We start from the raw sequence: 19,013 nt of genomic DNA, 5'->3' as shown, positions 1-19,013 counted from the left end.
TCGTTTCTGAAAGTATTTGTATGGAGTGTAGCCATGTATGGAAGTGAAACATGGACGATAACCAGTTTGGACAAGAAGAGAATAGAAGCTTTCGAAATGTGGTGCTACAGAAGAATGCTGAAGATAAGGTGGGTAGATCACATAACTAATGAGGAGGTATTGAATAGGATTGGGGAGAAGAGAAGTTTGTGGCACAACTTGACTAGAAGAAGGGATCGGTTGGTAGGACATGTTTTGAGGCATCAAGGCATCACAAATTTAGCATTGGAGGGCAGCGTGGAGGGTAAAAATCGTAGAGGGAGACCAAGAGATCAATACACTAAGCAGATTCAGAAGGATGTAGGTTGCAGTAGGTACTGGGAGATGAAGAAGCTTGCACAGGGTAGATTGGCATGGAGAGCTGCATCAAACCAGTCTCAGGACTGAAGACCACAACAACAACAACAACTCCAAGGAAAGAATATGCAGTATCTGCAGGTTAGCTGATGTAATGGTTTCTGTTAACAATAATCAGTTTACAAAGCGAATGGGGCTGATAGAGGTACCCAGTGCCATCATACACACAATCACACCTGCAGTTGGCCCCGTATGTAAATTCAGATATATACTTGAATATAGTTATCACCAAACTATTGTTCAACATTTATTCTGTGTCCCTGTACCCATAGATCTATATCTGGCAAGTACCACACACTGTCGCTATTTAGAGGCTTCGCGCTGCACCCACAACTGTGGCACACCATCTGGAGGCTTAGGAGCGCTATGCCACCACTTCCACTTACTAAATATGAATGTTGGGGTACATCATTTGACAAAATGGTGTCTTAGATCATTTTATTTTAGCAACAGTGGTTACTGCAAATTCCAGGAATGTCTCCATAAGGAAATTTATGTAAATTGAAGTTATATCACCACCTTTACAATATTCAGGGCTCCCTGTTCCAGCAGGACATTGTCAAACCCCATGTCAATTGAAATGTGCAAGTTATATTCCCTATTCAGAATGCGTCCCAGAGTTACATGCTTAGCAGACAGCACCAATTGTGAACATGCATTGGATGTTGTCAGTTGTCAGCTGGCCCTCTGTTCAGTCTTCCACTAGCCATTCTCAACAAACTGTGGAATTGGACAAAAGAAGTATAGATTTCTAATACTTTATGAAACAGTGCTGCAATTCATTATAGTTAGTTCTGCTGGTTGCAGTGGCTTTGTTAAATGCCAACTTGTCAGTAAGTGACTGAATTCCACTGAAACTTTTCTCCTCTACACCAAGCTTATTCAAAAATATATTTTTGTAGCTAATTCAACCATTTTCATCCCCTTCTAATTTGTCATCTGCTGCATCCTCCTCCACCAGATTAAACATTGCTGTAAACCTTCATGTATACTCCTCCAAACCATTCCATCTCCTGACATGTGTTTTCAATACATTCGTATCTTCAGAAATTCTAACATCTGTTCGTGTTGTAAATTACCTGTCTGTTTAGTTACCTTTTGTATAAATTTATTGGTATTTTCTCCATTCCTACCTGGAGTTTCCATTGCTTGATGTAATTGGCATTTTGACATCTTAAGCCATTCAACAATTTCATCTGTTCTATAGTAACATCCATTTGGAAATTTAGGCCAGGTGCCTGTCCCCGTAATTATATGTATAGGCATATTTCTATTATTATTAGGAATTGTTTTAGGGGAGGGGAGTAATGATTACTTTGTTGCTACAAGTGCCTCTTATGTGGTTCTCATCATGGGGGGGGGGGGGGGGGGGGGGGGGGGGAGAGAGACTGTTGAGACAAAACAGTCATTAGCAATGTTTGAGTCGCTTGCCACACCTAAGTTGCATCATGCTTATTCACATATGAAAGGCTCCGCCAGAGCTGACTTGCATTCCCCCTAGCATCTTCTGGAATCAAGATGAAATTCAGAAATTGTAACTCTCAGCATTTTGGGTGGAAAATAAAGGGAATGACAACATCAACCAACCTAAGATGACCTGATTAGTGAGTCCTCCTTTTTATACATTATTGACAGTACAAGCAAACTTATAATATTCTCCGAATTTTCTCGGGTGTGCTCCGCCACTATGGGAGGTGGTCTGTAAAAGCATGTGATTATCATGTTTTCCCAACTTTGATGCTTAACTTCAACCAGATTATTTCACATTTGGAATGTGTAATAAATTCGCAAGATACTGTCAGTGTAAATCCCAATCTGAATTTAGATCTCACTGCTATTCGTTTTCAATGCCAGCAAGCGTTCCGCCCCTAGTACTATGTGGGCATCCTTTAATAACTGAATTTAAGGTGACGTGATAATCCCCTGAAGAAGCAGCATTAAGCATTAAGGAAAAGTAGATAATGTAAAAAAGCAGAACAAAATGAAATTATGACAGAAAATATAAAAAAATGGTTCTTTTACAGTCCATTCAGAAATGAAGAAGAAAAGAAGATAAAATAAAATTTAATTGAAAGATTGACACTCTTTGGACTGCATGTCACTCCAAAATTATTCAAAGACAACTGTTTATTAATGTGATACCTTCAGTTACCTGTAGTTTATGTATATGACCTAAAAAATGAAAGTTCTCAGAGAAGGAGAGTTTAATGATTTTGAAATAATGTGTCCATTAGGAAAGGAAATTCTTAAGTTACAGATAAGCTTAAACACTGTGTCCCAAATTATGCATACCTCCTAAGATTTCATTAACTGTTCAATGTCCAATGTCAAGTATTTTGAAAAAGATGGTTGTAAACAAACAGGCAGTCATTTTGCTATATAGTTAACATTCAAATTTCTATTACCTATCAAAATATTAAAGGAACTGTGGTTGTTTTAAATGGATCAACATACATACCAGAACACATCATCTGTTATCATAAAAAAAACATCATAACAGGATGGAAAGTATACTGAGCTGCCAGTCTGAATCTTTACATTTCCCACTTCATTAAGCAAGTATTGTACTGGAAATGTTAACAGTGGTTACATTATTGCAGTACTTTTTTCAAGAGCAATCTTAATGCCAGTAACATGTTTGTCCCATTTTAAATACTCACTTGTAAAAACTTATGTTTCTGTATCTTGAATCCCATTTGAAAAATTAGAACTGCCCATCTTGCATGGAAACCTTGTATACATTGGATACTTGTAATAAGATTTGTGTTTACTAGCTCTAAAGAGGTCAACTGCAAGTTGTTAGTTGTAAGTATGATTGTTTGTTATAACTATCAAACAATTGCCTGCAAGGCATATGTTGCTCATATTGCTCTACTGCAGCAGACATGTTTCCACTACGTGACTCATTGCATGTTGGTCAGTGGTACTTTGTTTATACAGTCTTGGGATTAAGTCTAGATTCGGAGTGGAGTTTGGTGTTAGGGAGCGTAACAGAAGTTATTCGTTGCCAACTAAAGCAGCATAATTTCAAGTTACAAGATATATTGTGACATGTGTTCAGTCACTGACGAGAAATGCTGTCGCTGAACTGATATTGGAAAAAATCTGTAATGGTAGACAGTGGCAGCATTCAGAAAGAGGTACAAGCTACTGAAAGTTGTTTGCAAGTACATTTGCTGAACACTTTGACTTTGTAATTAAGGAAGGAAATATCTATCTTTTGTGTTTGGTAAAATATATTGGGATTGTTTGCCTTTTTAATGTCACTGTTTACCAATGGTTCATTGTTTGTGATTTTTTAAACTGAGTGTGAACTTCCACATCAAGACAAACATTTTGTAGGTGTTATTATTCCAATGAAGTAACTATCTTTGAGAGAGAGAAATCAGTAAATAGTGACCTACTTTCATCCATTAGTCGCCGGCCGGAGTGGCCATGTGGTTCTAGGCGCTACAGTCTGGAACCGAGCGACCGCTACGGTCGCAGGTTCGAATCCTGCCTCGGGCATGGATGTGTGTGATGTCCTTAGGTTAGTTAGGTTTAATTAATTCCAAGTTCTAGACGACTGATGACCTCAGAAGTTAAGTCGCATAGTGTTCAGAGCCATTTGAGCCATCCATTAGTGTTGTGTGGAATAATATTATACAGTACCTCTTCTTTAATAAAGAAAGTCTTCCTGGCTCGAAAACATATTTTAAGAGTAATATGTGTTGCTCACCCATGATCATCTTTTAGACATCATGCAGAGAACTGGAAAACACTATGCTGCTTTATATTTTATTCTGGTATATAAGCTTATTTTCACTTTTTTGCCTCCATCAGTACATGTCCTGGCATTGTAAATGGACATATGTCAACTTGTAGACATATAGTTATTCCCTCAAGAAGTTTGTTGCAAATAATCCACTATAGTTCAAAGAAAACAGTGGTGTACATAATTACAATACCAGAAGGAAAATTGACATTCATTACTCCACGTTAGCTTTGTCTTCAGCACAAAAAGGGGTTCACAGTGCTGCAACAAAAAATTTTGACAGCATGTTCAGTGATATAAAATATATGAGACAGCAAAGCAAATTATGAAAACAAGCTGAAAAAGTTTCTCTTTGACAACTCCTATTCCGTAGGAGAATTTCTATTATTGTAATGTGTAATAGGTGGTGAGTAGGAATTACTAACTTACCCCTGTATATTTAATAAAAAAAAAGCCAAATTTATAATTGTTCAGCATGTAGCCGTATTTAGAAATTAAAAATTTGCAATGTGATCATGTGAAATGACTCATTCCAATTTATCATGCAGATGGTCCATTTAACATGAAAGTAACTAATTAATTTCTCACCCTATTATACTTTAAGAGTGATTTTGTGTGTTCTCAATTGGTGCAAGTAAGTGGATGGAGCCCAATCAGTTTCCTACATATTTACCTTATTTTGTACTGTTTGTGCCCTAGTTTTCAAGACTTTAATTTTGTGCAAGTGTCAGACATAATTTAAAAGATGGCTGCCATGATGAAACATTTGTGAGAGGGTTAGGCTGGACCAGTAATGTTTTAGCAGAAGAAAAAGGAACTTAATCTTGGAACCTGCTGCTCAGTAGCTTTCTCCCCATACTCAGTTTGGCACTGTAAAATAGATCCTTCTTCTTCAGTATCTTGTTTTTAGCAGGCACTGAACTCATGTAGGGGCAAGGTGAAGTCATCTTCCACTTACATTGCCCAGTCCCATTCAGTTAGCTAGTTTTATAAAATTGGTTCAGTGTGCTCAATCTGTTTCGAAGATAAGAATAAAGGCTCTTTGTTAATTGCTGTGTTCTTATTTAACAGCCAGTCTTCCAGGATAATGTAGCAATTTTGCCTCTAATTACTTATCACAGTGATGGAAATGTTTTGCAGCCATTTATCCAATGGACTACATCCTCATCTACATCCATACTCCACAAGCCACCTGACGGTGTGTGGCAGAGGGTACCTTGAGTACCTCTATCAGTTCTCCGTTCTATTCCAGTACACAAACAGTGGAGGATTTCTGATTCCACACAAGACAATAACAGATGACTTATTCTCACTGCCTGTGATTTGAATTTTTCCCTCTCTCTTGCTGGTGCATATTGCCACAATTATTTCAGCAAATATGAAATATCAAAATAATGCTTTCTAACAGCTCAGCTCTTATTTCATGATTACATGAGACAGGTTGTGCCAAGGAAACTTTTTGCTTGGTGTTCATTCTGCTTCATTTGACCTGATTGTTAATTTTCTGTGTTGATTTGATTTTGCCAAATGCATTTAATAATACTGCATGCACTTCTGCTTGTGCTTCAGTGCAACTGATATTTGATTTTGTAAACACACTTTATCTGTCTCCTTGCTGTCAATATAAAATTTATTTCAACAATTCAATTTGTGTTCCTCATTCCTTTTATGTTTTATGCTCCCTCTAGTCATAAATGCTGGATATTTACTGCTTCACAACTGAAAAATGATGCAAGGAAGTAGGAAATGCCAGCAATAAAGTAACCAAATGTTTAATTATTTTAATAGTGCTTTACCAGAGTCCAACACACTCATTGAATGAAGGTTGTATTACAGACATCTTTAACTCAGTAGCACGGTTTCTGAAAGTCATTTCTCACATGTGGTCACTGTAAAATTAATTAATGCTCTTCTTCTTCTTCTTTCGATTTCGGCCATCTTTGGACCACGTTCAACAATTCACTTGCCCGGCTTTTTGATCTTTTTTTCTCTCTTCCCAATATTTCCTCATCATTTTCGAGTGGTTCCTCCTCCGCTCTTCCGACCATTTCCTGTTATTATTCTTTAGTTTCGTTTCTTCTGGAAAACACTTAATTTCGTTCACTATTTGTCTAAACTTTTCCCTGTCCCTGATTGACTCACGGGTGACATTAAAATAGGCCAAATCCTTTTTCACCATCTGTATCCATTTATTGTTGGTTTTTTCGTTCCTGTTACTATGTTCAAACACTTTTCTTGTTAGTCTGTTTCCATCCATCCTTGACAGGTGACCATAAAACGTTAGTCTGCGTTTACGCATTGCCTCACTCACTTTCTCAATAGTTTTGTATATTTCCTTATTACTCTTTAGCTTGTACTCTTCTCCAATCTTTCTCGGTCCCAATATTTTTCTCAAAATTTTCCTTTCTTTCTTTTCCATGTTTTCTATTTCCCCCTTTTTGTTAAGAGTTAGGCACTCCGATGCATACAGGCATTCTGGTCTAATGACAGTTTTATAATGTCTTAATTTAGCTTGAATCGAAATGTTTTTTTTGTTATATATGTCTTTGGTTTTTTGAAAAGCAAATTCCATTTTCCTTGCTCTCGCCTGGTTTGCACTCTTGTCTAAACCATTCACTTGAATTATTTCACCTAAATACTTAAATTTTTCTACTCTCTTAATATTGCCGTATTTAGTAATAAGATTTTTCTTGTTATTTCTATGATTAGCAATTAATGCTCTTATTTTTGTCTAAAATCATCTTTTTGATGTAATGATAATTTAAAGAAAAGTGATAGTTTTGCTGCTTTTTATGTATAAATTTCGCAACTGTGAATTTGTTCTACTATGTAGATCCAGTTACAATTATGCAAAAATTATTACCAATATATATTTATTTATTTCAGAAAAAGTCTGATCCACTGTCAAGGGCAGCCAGTTCTCCACCATACCAGCCACCTGAAATTTTCAAAACAGATGACTATTTTCCAAAAACTGAGGACTCAGGAGCAGCATCGAATGATTGAAGATTTCTGTGGAGAGGCACTGCTACTGATATATTTTTGTATACATTTATGTAACAGAACGTAACATTTGAATATTTAGTCGAATCTGGAGTTTTGTGAATATTTGAAGACAGTATCTGATAATGTAACTGATGTTTATTTTCAAATGATTAAGGATTTTGTTTTATGTTAAACAAGAGTTACTGTTGTGAACACTACATAGTGACAGCCTGTTCTCTGTCATCCTGTTGCCAGAGGCAAGCATGTGGTGCTGTAGAGCTTCTAGTCAGCTAGTCGGCAGAAAGCTTTGCAGCCTTTTGATTTACAAAAACGAAAGTAATTACATTATTAAAGAGAATAAAAAATATTTCATGACTCAGCTTCTTAATTAGATGAAAGACTGAATTCCCTACACAAGTAGTGCCTTATAGAAACTCCTTCACCAAAGAAGACAAATTAAATACTCCTGAATTCCAATGAAAATCTTCTGCCAAGATGAGAAATGTAGAAGTAGATATCCTCGGTGTAGCAAACCAGCTTAAATCATTTTAATAAAGGCAAGGCTTCTGGTCCAGATTCTATACCAGTCAAGTTCCTTTCAGAATATACTGATACAATAGCTCCATATTTAGCAATTATATACAACCGCTCGCTCACAGAAAGATCCACACCTAGAGACTGGAAAAATTGCTTAAGTCACACCAATACTCAAAAAGGGAAATCCACTGAATTACAGGCCCATATCACTAACGTTGATTTGCAGTAGGGTTTCGGAACATATACTGTGTTTGAACATTATTAATTACATCGAAGATTATTGACATAGTCAGTACGGATTCAGAAAATATTGTTCTTGTGAAACACAACTAGCTCTTTATACTCTTGAAGTAATGAGTGCTATCGACAGGGGATGTCAACTTGATTGCATATTTTTAGATTTCCAAAAGGCTTTCAACACCATTCCTCACAAGAGTCTTCTAACCAAACTGCGTGCCTATGGAATATTACCTCAGTTGTACGACTGGACTCATGATTTCCTGTCAGAAGGGTCACATTTCATAGTAATAGACAGAAAGTCAACGAGTAAAACAGAAGTAATATCTGTCGTTCCCCAAGGAAGTGTTACAGGCCATCTATTGTTCCTGATCTATATTCACGACATAGGAGACAATCTGATTAGCCCTCTTAGATTGTTTGCAGATGATGCTGTCATTTACCATCAATGATTTATATATGATATCTATATGGTGCAAAAAGTTGCAATTGACCCTGAACAAAGAAAAGTGTGAAGTTATTCACATAAGTAATAAAAGAAATCCACTAAATTTCGATTATATGGCAAGTCTCACATACCTGAAGGCTGCAAATTCAACTAAATATTTAGGGATTACAATTACAAATAACCTAAATTGGAATGATCACATAGATAGATAATGTTGTGGGTAGAGCAAACCAAAGACTGCGATTCAATGGCAGAACACTTAAAAGGTGCAACAGGCTTACTAAAGAGACTACTTACACCACACTTATCTGCCCTATTCTGGAGTACTGCTGTGTGCTCTGGGATCCGCATCAGGTGGGACTGACAGGTGACATCGAAAAAATTCAAAGAAGGGCAGCTCATTTTGTATTATCGCAAAATGGGGAGATAGTGCCACAGACATGATATGTGAATTGGAGTGGCAATCGTTAAAACAAAGGCATTTTTTGTTGCCACAGGATCTTCTCGTGAAATTTCAATCGCTGAGACATGATCATCACAACAAAATAAGAGAAATCATTGCTCGCACAGAAAAATTTAGGTGCTCATTTTTCCCACCATTCAAAAGTGGAATGGTAGAGAGACAGCTTGAAGGTGGCTCATTGAACGCTATGCCAGGCACTTTATTGTGAATAGCAGAGTAATTACGTAGTTCAGATGTGGATGTAGATGACTTTTCAGTTGTGCTCTTATGATCCTGCCTAACCATATCCTCAGGTGGGGGCGGGGGAATTGATGATCAGTGTTATATGTGAGATCTTAGCTTTCCTTGTAGCTACATCATGTGTACGTTAAGTTAAACACTTAACTTTTCCTAATTGTGCATTTGCGCTACTTTAATGCTGTTATTGGCTGACTATATCATGTCCTCCATGCTCTGACTCTGCTGTTACAGGCTGGCAACACCATGTGACACAAGCTATCATTAGCTAACAATAGTGCATTGCAATCTTGATTTCAGTGCTTTGGAATTCATATGTTTATTTTCATAATAGGAAAATATGCAATGCACATGTTGCCATACGTCAAAGATCTTCCCAAAATGAGTCTTTTTTTTTTTTTTGCTGTGTTTTGTTTTCTGAAGTGCCGGCAACTTCTATGCTGATAAGTTTTACAGCACTGAGGGGAAAGTATATTGTCACTTAACACAGAAAAAATGTATTTTCACCTGAGGTATAGTGTATTTTTGCTTTAACCGGGAAATCCAGGAATTTTTTTCTTGTCTGAATGTAGACCCTCGACACTACTCACAAGATATTTTGCAGACAGTAGCCACATATAACACTGGCTGTACCTGTAAAACTATATCATTGTAGAGCACATAGTTCAGGAGAGACAAGAACATACACATAGAGCTGCGTGAAAATGAAACTAGAGCGAAATTCGCTGGAGATACGGGTGAAATATGTATACAGACTATATTTGATGTGCGTATGCAGGTAAAACCACAGGTAAAAAAGCTCACTGTAAACCCCTGGAACAAGTTCAACCAAATTTGGTACATATAACAGATACAATGTGGAAATAAATACTGTGGCATTACGAACCACTAGCCTCCTATTGGGGTGAGTGTAACAACAGAAGAGAAGGGGGTGAGGAGCAGATGGACAGAGACAGGGAAGAAGAAATGGAGAGAGAGAGAGAGAGAGAGAGAGAGATTGGATTTCTTTTATTCCCCTTTTTGTCATCTCACTGATTTGCATCTTTTCACCAGTACAATGATAGGAAAAAAAGAATATGATATTTTTCAGCTCATACTGCTGCACAAGTGGTCAAATTGCTGGACGCGCACTATCTCGGAGAGCAGAGTGTATCTCCCGAATGTGGAAAACCACGTATTGCTATTCCAGAGAAACGGTTACTTGGAAAGACAGATACAGCATACCCTGCACCACACGACTAGGGAGAAGTACAAAGTCGCAGAGAAAGTGGTAACCACAGCTTTTATACTGTACCCGGGTGTGCTGCTGGAGAAAAATTGAGTGCAGCTTCAGAAAGCAACAAGTTAAAATGATTTTCTACCCATCCAACAAATCACAGCATTACTGAGCAGCATTAAAGATAATCTAGGTTTACAGGTGGCTGGGGTATGCCAGATTCTGTGCAAATGCAGTAAAACATTTATTGGACAAACAGTACACACCTTTGAGGATAGCTGCCAAGAACACCAATGTTACACCCAACTAATTTACTCCAGGTCAACGGTCACAGAACATTGTCTGTACACATGTGATGGAACCAGGATTTTAGCACAAAGGTCTGCATCATTAGGGAATCCATTGAAATATGGACCAGGATCAGTCTTATCAACTAAGACTGGGGCTACTTTCTCAGCAAGACTTGGACACCAGCATTGTGCCTAATTAAGGAGAAGACACTCAGCAGAAACAACGAGTAGGTGGATGCAGTGCCTACATTGACGCTGCTACAGCGGGATGCCACCTTGGGCATGCACAGCCACAGTCACCAAAGCAGGCACCTCTTCGGCTGCCAACACACACACACACACACACACACACACACACACACACACACACACACACACACACACACACTCGGGCACAGGTTACATATAAAGCAGCCCACAGGAGATGTGGAGCAAGGGTACACAAGTCTGCTGTGCGCCCCAGGAGGTAAGTCTGGCAGAACATCAGGCGATGACAACATGTCTGATTGCCAGAATGTCTACTCACACAACGAACCAGCGCTATACCCGTGTACAGTTCGAGCGACAAATATGCCAGGAGAAACTGAAGAGTCAATCTAACTGTCCTTGCTGTCCCTATAAGAGTATATATTACTATGTGTGTCACTTAAATATTTGTTCTTGAAACTTTGTAAGCAGCTTTCCCAAAGTGGTCTACACCTATTTTCAAGCATCTACCCATTGAAGTTTTCCAGCACATCTGCGATGCTGTTTCTTTAGTCAGACATACATGTGGCCATTCGCGCTGCCCTTCCTTGTATGCAGTTACAAGAGAAATCTCTCGACTCAAAGAGGAATTCCGTGTGCCAGTTGTATTTACAACCATTATGTACCACTGTGATTAGAATGGTGAAAGCATTTGATTGTGTTACTCTTGGTTTACCCACTATCAGGCTTTAAAATATACATGAGCCCCTCAGCAAAATGCATGAAATAATATACAAAATCACTATACGCACATTTGGTGAAAGCAGTACCTGGACAATCCTCAGAATTACCTTCTTCAGCTGCAAAATCAAATGCCACTTGAATCACATTCTTAAAGTCACCAAATGTGTGGGAGTACTGCACCCAGTTGTTAGGCCAGGAATATTGAAGCATAGGCTGTTCATAACCAGCTGTCTGCCCCAATGTATCAGCCTATGCATTTTCATTATAAAAATTCTATTTCCTAATTTAGTGGCGAAGTTAGTGCAGAGTGTCCTTATGGAGTCTGTTATCCTTCTGGCATACATTTTATACTGCCAGAAGAAATATACACCCAAAGGCTGTGATCATGCATTCAGTGTCTTTACCTTTGACTAAATCGACTTTTAAAGTCAGTGAGCTCTCCTGCCCGACCCAGTCTGCTGTTATTGCTTCCCTACTGAGAACACAATACTCACCGCCTCCTTCTATACTGACAGGGCTGTATGTTGTGACATCTACTGGGAAATACCGTATTACACAGGTGTGTGTGGATACTTTTAAGTGGAGGTTTACTATCATTTGGTTCAAAAAAATCAACTATTTTTAAAATTGCATTTTTGGACCCATAAAAGTGTTTAGAATCCAACCTTGAAACGATTTTTCTGAATACAGAACGGAAATGCTTGTTATTTGCGGTTGGAAAAAAAAAAAAAAAAAAAAAAAAAAAAAAAAAAAAAAAAAAAAAAAAAAAAAAAAAAAAAAAAAAGCACCTGCCTGAAATTGGCCTCTTTCACACAGCAGTTTTTTTCTTTTGGTGGAAGAGTTATTGTACCGGTGCTTATGAGACAACACACAAACTTCAAATGAAAGTTTAAACGCGTGTGTTTGGAAGCGAGCCCCCTAGCATTTGCATTCTGGTGCGAAGACTGTGGAGATTGCAACTTTCCTGGCAGTGAGCAGCTTCAACAAAGGGTATTCAGCAATTCTGAAGACCATGACAACGACGGACATCAGCCTGGGACTCGATTCGATGCAGTTCGCCAAGCATTCGGACGACCACCGGATTAAAGCGGCCGAAAACTGCTTGTCACCGGCAGTATGAGCGACTCTTGAGCAGCGCAGGACGGCCCAGATTGAGCAGAACACCCTCTATGAGGAAGAGGAAGGTCTAGTTTATGGACCCGGAATAGCAGATTGAACATACATTGCATAATATGGCATTTTTATGTAGTCAAAACTTAAAATGCGTTTTTCTCAAAATTACGTTTTTTTTATGAACCATGGACCTTGCCGTTGACGGGGAGGCTTGCGTGCATCAGCAATACAGATAGCCGTACCGTAGGTGCAACCACAACGGAGGGGTATCTGTTGAGAGGCCAGACAAATGTGTGGTTCCTGAAGAGGGGCAGCAGCCTTTCCAGTAGTTGCAGGGGCAACAGTCTGGATGATTGACTGATCTGGCCTTGTAACACTAACCAAAACGGCCTTGCTGTGGTGGTACTGGGAATGGCTGAAAGCAAGGGGAAACTAGAGCTGTAATTTTTCCCAAGGGCATGCAGCTTTACTGTATGGTTAAATGATGATGGCGTCCTCTTGGGTAAAATATTCCGGAGATACAATAGTCCCCCATTCGGAACTCCGGGTGGAGACTACTCAAGAGGACGTCGTTATCAGGAGAAAGAAAACTGACATTCTACGGATCGGAGTGTGGAATGTCAGATCCCTTAATCGGGCAGGTAAGTTAGAAAATTTAAAAAGGGAAATGGATAGGTTAAAGTTAGATATAGCGGGAATTGGTGAAGTTATAAATACAAAATCAAATAGGGGTAATGCAGGAGTAGGTTTAATAATGAATAAAAAAATAGGAGTGTGGGTAAGCTACTACAAACAGCATAGTGAACACGTTATTGTGGCCAAGATAGGTACAAAGCCCACACCTACTACAGTAGTACAAGTTTATATGCCAACTAGCTCCACAGATGACGAAGAAATTGATGAAATGTATGATGAGATAAAAGAAATTATTCAGATAGTGAAGGGAGACCAAAATTTAATAGTCATGGGTGACTGGAATTCGATAGTAGGAAAAGGAAGAGAAGGAAACGTAGTAGGTGAATATGGAATGGGAGTAAGGAATGAACGAGGAAGATGCCTGGTAGAATTTTGCACAGAGCATAACTTTATCATGGCTAACACTTGTTTCAAGAACCATAAAAGAAGGCTGTATACATGAAAGAAGCCCAGAGATACTGGAAGGTCTCAGATAGATTATATAATGGTAAGACAGAGATTCGGGAACCAGGTTTTAAATTGTAAGACATTTCCAGGGGCAGATGTGGACTCTGACCACAATCTATTGGTTATGAATTGTAGATTAAAACTGAAGAAACTGCAAAAAGGTGGGAATTTAAGGAGATGGGACCTGAATAAACTGAAAGAACCAGAGGTTGTACAGAGTTTCAGGAAGAGCATAAGGGAACAATTGACAGAAACGGGGGAAAGAAATACAGTAGAAGAAGAATGGGTAGCTCTGAGGGATGAAGTAATGAAGGCAGCAGAGGATCAAGTAGGTAAAAAGACGAGGGCTAATAGAAATCCTTGGGTAACAGAAGAGATATTGAATTTAATTGATGAATGGAGAAAATATAAAAATGCAGTAAATGAAGCAGGCAAAAAGGAATACAAACGTCTCAAAAATGAGATCGACAGGAAGTGCAAAATGGCTAAGCAGGGATGGCTAGAGGACAAATGTAAGGATGTAGAGGCTTATCTCACTAGCGGTAAGATAGATACTGCCTACAGGAAAATTAAAGAGACCTTTGGAGAGAAGAGAACCACTTGTACAAATATCAAGAGCTCAGATGGCAACCCAGTTCTAAGCAAAGAAGGGAAGGCAGAAAGGTGGAAGGAGTATATAGAGGGTTTATACAAGGGCGATGTACTTGAGGACAATATTATGGAAATGGAAGAGGATGTAGATGAAGATCAAATGGGAGATAAGATACTGCGTGAAGAGTTTGACAGAGCACTGAAAGACCTGAGTCGAAACAAGGCCCCGGGAGTAGACAACATTCCATTAGAACTACTGATGGCCTTGGGAGAGCCAGTCATGACAAAACTCTACCATCTGGTGAGCAAGATGTATGAGACAGGCGAAATACCCTCAGACTTCAAGAAGAATATAATAATTCCAATCTCAAAGAAAGCAGGTGTTGATAGATGTGAAAATTACCGAACTAGCAGTTTAATAAGTCACAGCTGCAAAATACTAACGCAAATTGTTTACAGAAGAATGGAAAAACTTTTAGAAGCTGACCTCGGGGAAGATCAGTTTGGATTCCGTAGAAATGTTGGAACATGTGAGGCAATACTGACCTTATGACTTATTTTAGAAGAAAGGTTAAGGAAACGCAAAACTACATTTCTAGCATTTGTAGACTCAGAGAAAGCTTTTGACAATGTTGACTGGAATACTCTCTTTCAAATTCTAAAGGTGGCAGGGGTAAAATACAGAAACCAGATGGCAGTTGTAAGAGTAGAGGGGCATGAAAGGGAAGCAGTGATTGGGAAGGGAGTGAGACAGGGTTGTAGCCTCTCCCCGATGTTATTCAATCTGTATATTGAGCAAGCAGTAAAGGAAACAAAAGAAAAATTCGGAGTTGGTATTAAAATCCATGGAGAAGAAATAAAAACTTTGAGGTTGGCCAATGGCATTGTAATTCTGTCAGAGACAGCAAAGGACTTGGAAGAGCAGTCGAATGGAATGGATAGTGTCTTGAACTGAGGATATAAGATGAACATCAACAAAAGCGAAACGAGGATAGTGGAATGTAGTCTAATTAAGTCGGGTGATGTTGAGGGTATTAGATTAGGAAATGAGACACTTAAAGTAGTAAAGGAGTTTTGCTATTTGGGGAGCAAAATAACTGATGATGGTCGAAGTAGAGAGGATATAAAATATAGACTGGCAATGGCAAGGAAAGCGTTTCTGAAGAAGAGAAATTTGTTAACATCGAGTATAGATTTAAGTGTCAGGAAGTCATTTCTGAAAGTATTTGTATGGAGTGTAGCCATGTATGGAAGTGAAACATGGACGATAACTAGTTTGGACAAGAAGAGAATAGAAGCTTTCGAAATGTGGTGCTACAGAAGAATGCTGAAGATTAGATGGGTAGATCATATAAATAATGAGGAGGTATTGAATAGGATTGCGGAGAAGAGGAGTTTGTGGCACAACTTGACAAGAAGAAGACACCGGTTGGTAGGACATGTTCTGAGGCATCAAGGGATCACAAATTTAGCATTGGAGGGCAGCATGAAGGGTAAAAGTTGTAGAGGGAGACAAAGAAATGAATACACTAAGCGGATTCAGAAGGATGTAGGTTGCAGTAGGTACTGGGAGATGAAGAAGCTTGCACAGGATAGAGTAGCATGGAGAGCTGCATCAAACCAGTCTCTGGACTGACCACCACAACAACAACAACACCTGTAAATGAATCATTTACTATTGTTGGGTCCTTGCGAGCACTCGAATAGTTACATTAACAACATTCACAAAAAAGGATTTTAAGTGGTCTTTTGACATTTTCCCCACTTGTGTTAGCCTCCAAAGGTATGGTCTTCAGTAGCCTTTTTAACTTTCAGGCTGAAAGTTTTTCCTGAAGACACTTTTTTTTCCTTTGGTGTCCACTCACTGAAAGTCCAACACATAATTTACAATTGTCAGACTGGACCAAGGAAACTGTTGATTTTTCTCCTTTTTAGATAGTGTTGCACCATATGTTAGTTCATTATTGAACCCACTTTAATCAGTGTTCCAAATGAATTGTTGCTCTGGAAACTTGCAAGTTTTTGGTTCACTTGATCTTCCTGTGCATCTCCAACTGTCATGAACGCAGTGTCTGTTTACAGTACTTTCAGTATTGTTTCTTGAGGCATGCTATGAAAGATGGAGAACATTTCAACTTTGTTTGACCAATTTCTTTTGCATTTTGCACTGCCCAAAAAACAGACACATTTCCCTTCATTCCCTGCTGGGTCAAATGGGGATAGAAAGTGTTGTTTTATCTTCAGTTCTTTGGCTGGCTTGTTTCCTCTAAATGAGTGGTCATTATGTTTTTTTTTTCTCTCCACATAATCAAATATTACTTTGATGTTTGATGTGCTTTTTAATTGATGGATGTCTCTTCAATACTGTAATTAGTAACAGGTCACAGCTTTATGTGGAGGTGTATAGTAATAATCATAAGTACATTCAAGAAATTACTCCAAAAATTTTGTTTAAATGCTAACAATATTGGATTTCTTTCCTGGTGAAGGTTCATGCTCACCAGAACTGTTAGCTTCTTTTTGAGGACCACTGTTTTCGAACACTATTAATCACATTATCGTCTATAAAATCATTTTCTTCATCCAGTACCCTATTCAGTGTTATTTCAGTTGAGCATTCAAATGAATGTTCATGTTTCTGAATAATCAGATCTACCAAAAACATTGCAAAACTATATCATCATCTTAACTTGGATCCCACAATATTTAAAACATCCCAAGCATTATTTTTTGCTGTATATGTATGAATATACTGACACAAATCTACTAAACACAACTATTTCTACAGAATCTGAGTGACTGGTGTATTAACCCCTCCCCCCCCCCCCTCCTCCGCCCTCCTTCAAGACACCAAGTGCTCTTGTGTACAAATCAAGGGCAACATAATCACACCCTGCCACTGATGTGGTTAGAAATGTGAGATAGGTCTATGCACAAATGTTTAAACATAAATTCTTGTTCAAGCCAAGAGAAGTCCCTTGTCAGTATCCACTGTTAACTCTGTTTGGTAAGGCTCCTACACATTTGACCAATTTTCTAGAATGAGAAGATTTTCATTTTCATGGAGGATCTTTGGCTGACAGATTATTGAAATAATCCAAAGTCCTTGTGTTTCATGTCCCCGTATGCCTTTCATTTACTGGTCACATGAGGGAGGAGGGAGTTCAGGGCTGCAAAATTACTGAAAAACAGTCTATGTAACTGTTGTTTCATTCCACATAAGTCTCATGAAATGATCATTACGAGAAAATTAGATGCCATATTGAGCTTTACTATCAATCATCTCTCCAACCACTTTTTAATGGAACAGGAACCAGAGTGAGGAATATAGTGGTACCAGAAGTACCCTCCACCACACGCAGTACGGTGGCTTGTGGTGTGTGTGTGTGTGTGTGTGTGTGTGTGTGTGTGTGTGTAGATGTTGGTTGATATTAGAAGTTTATACTACCATCTAAAATGTATGCAGTGCATCATGCCCTTTTGCATAGCCTGAGTGATTCCGCTTACTGAGCTGGTGATTTATTTGTTACCTACAACAGCTGACTATAAAGGTGCAAGCATACTTTGTCTGATTCATCAAATGGGCCTGGTCCCCTAAGTAGTCCCAACAATAGAGCTGCATTTGCATGTTGTATAACAGGCCTATAGTGTTTGCTTGCTTAGTACCAAACACCAAATTTGTATGCAAAGCAATTAGGTACAATTCCACCTGAAGAGGAATGTATGAAACTTATTTCAGCTGTAAATAGTAAGTTCTTCCTATTCCCTTTGTGAGTGATTATAAGGAAAGTTCAACTGATAAGATATGAAACATTGTAACATCAAACTGGTTGAACTTTGCGTATGCTGCTTTGTGGTAATGTACAGACACATCTAGGGATGTGAAGTAGTGTCTAGCATGTCCGTAAAAAATCCAAAGTTGTGCCCTCACCATGGACGGTGAGACTCCTCATCTTTTTGGACAAGCGAGGTACGATATTCACCAAATTCCTCGAGCACGGAAAAACTATTTACAGTGACACATACTGTGAGAGATCCCATAACATATGCAAGTCCTTCAAGAGCAAATGGCCTGGGCTGGTCATGGAGGGCGTGATTCTGCTTTGCAATAATGTTCGTTGATATTACTCCATGTCACACAAAGTGCAATGGCCAAATTCAAGTGAGAGCATCAACCCTACACCCCAGACACGTTGCCCTGCAACTTCCATGTGTCTGGACCATTAAAAAAAAATCTCGCAGGGAATCATTTCAACTCGGACAATGAACTGAAGAACACAGTGGAGGACTGGCTCCTGCCATGGGGAAGAGGGAATCTTTCAGCTCTTGAAACAGTGGGACAGTTGTGCTCAGACCTCTGGGGATTACTTTGAATACAGGCTTCAATTATACTCTCGGCATTGTTTCTTAGCTTTTCTTTTGAACTCCCCTCATACATGGCACTGAAGTGAATTGCAACACCAAGAAGAACAGCAAATAACCAAAATTTAAAAATTGTGTGTATTTAGTGTAGTAAGAATACTATATGATTAAACGTTTAGGTGATATTGATGGTGTACAGGGTGTGAAGTTCAACGCGCAGAGCAGCCAGCTCTAGCAGCAGCAATGGCTCTGGCCCAAATGACACACAGGGTTACATCATTCCATGTTGCTTCAAGTCTATGCTCAGGGTA

The 19,013-nt window shown here is 38.8% G+C and overlaps 1 protein-coding gene across 4 annotated transcripts in view; it reads left to right on the top strand.

Moving 5' to 3' along the window:
* Nucleotides 1-19,013, top strand: part of LOC124794691 (biogenesis of lysosome-related organelles complex 1 subunit 4) — an 81,615-nt gene that overhangs the window by 56,909 nt on the left and 5,693 nt on the right. For 3 of the 4 annotated variants that reach the window (XM_047258249.1, XM_047258248.1, XM_047258246.1), the window contains one exon: nt 7,037-7,510. The exons of the other annotated variant lie outside the window; for it this stretch is intronic. In XM_047258249.1, coding sequence (XP_047114205.1) covers nt 7,037-7,156 — 120 coding nt within the window. In that variant the 3' untranslated portion in view covers nt 7,157-7,510. Of the gene's footprint in view, nt 1-7,036; nt 7,511-19,013 lie in introns of those variants that run through there. 4 annotated transcript variants of the gene reach the window in all.

This window comes from Schistocerca piceifrons, chromosome 4 (assembly GCF_021461385.2).
Source record: "Schistocerca piceifrons isolate TAMUIC-IGC-003096 chromosome 4, iqSchPice1.1, whole genome shotgun sequence".
NCBI classification, from domain to species: domain Eukaryota; kingdom Metazoa; phylum Arthropoda; class Insecta; order Orthoptera; family Acrididae; genus Schistocerca; species Schistocerca piceifrons.
Note: the sequence above shows the minus strand (reverse complement) of the source record. Positions and strands in the feature narration are given on the sequence as shown.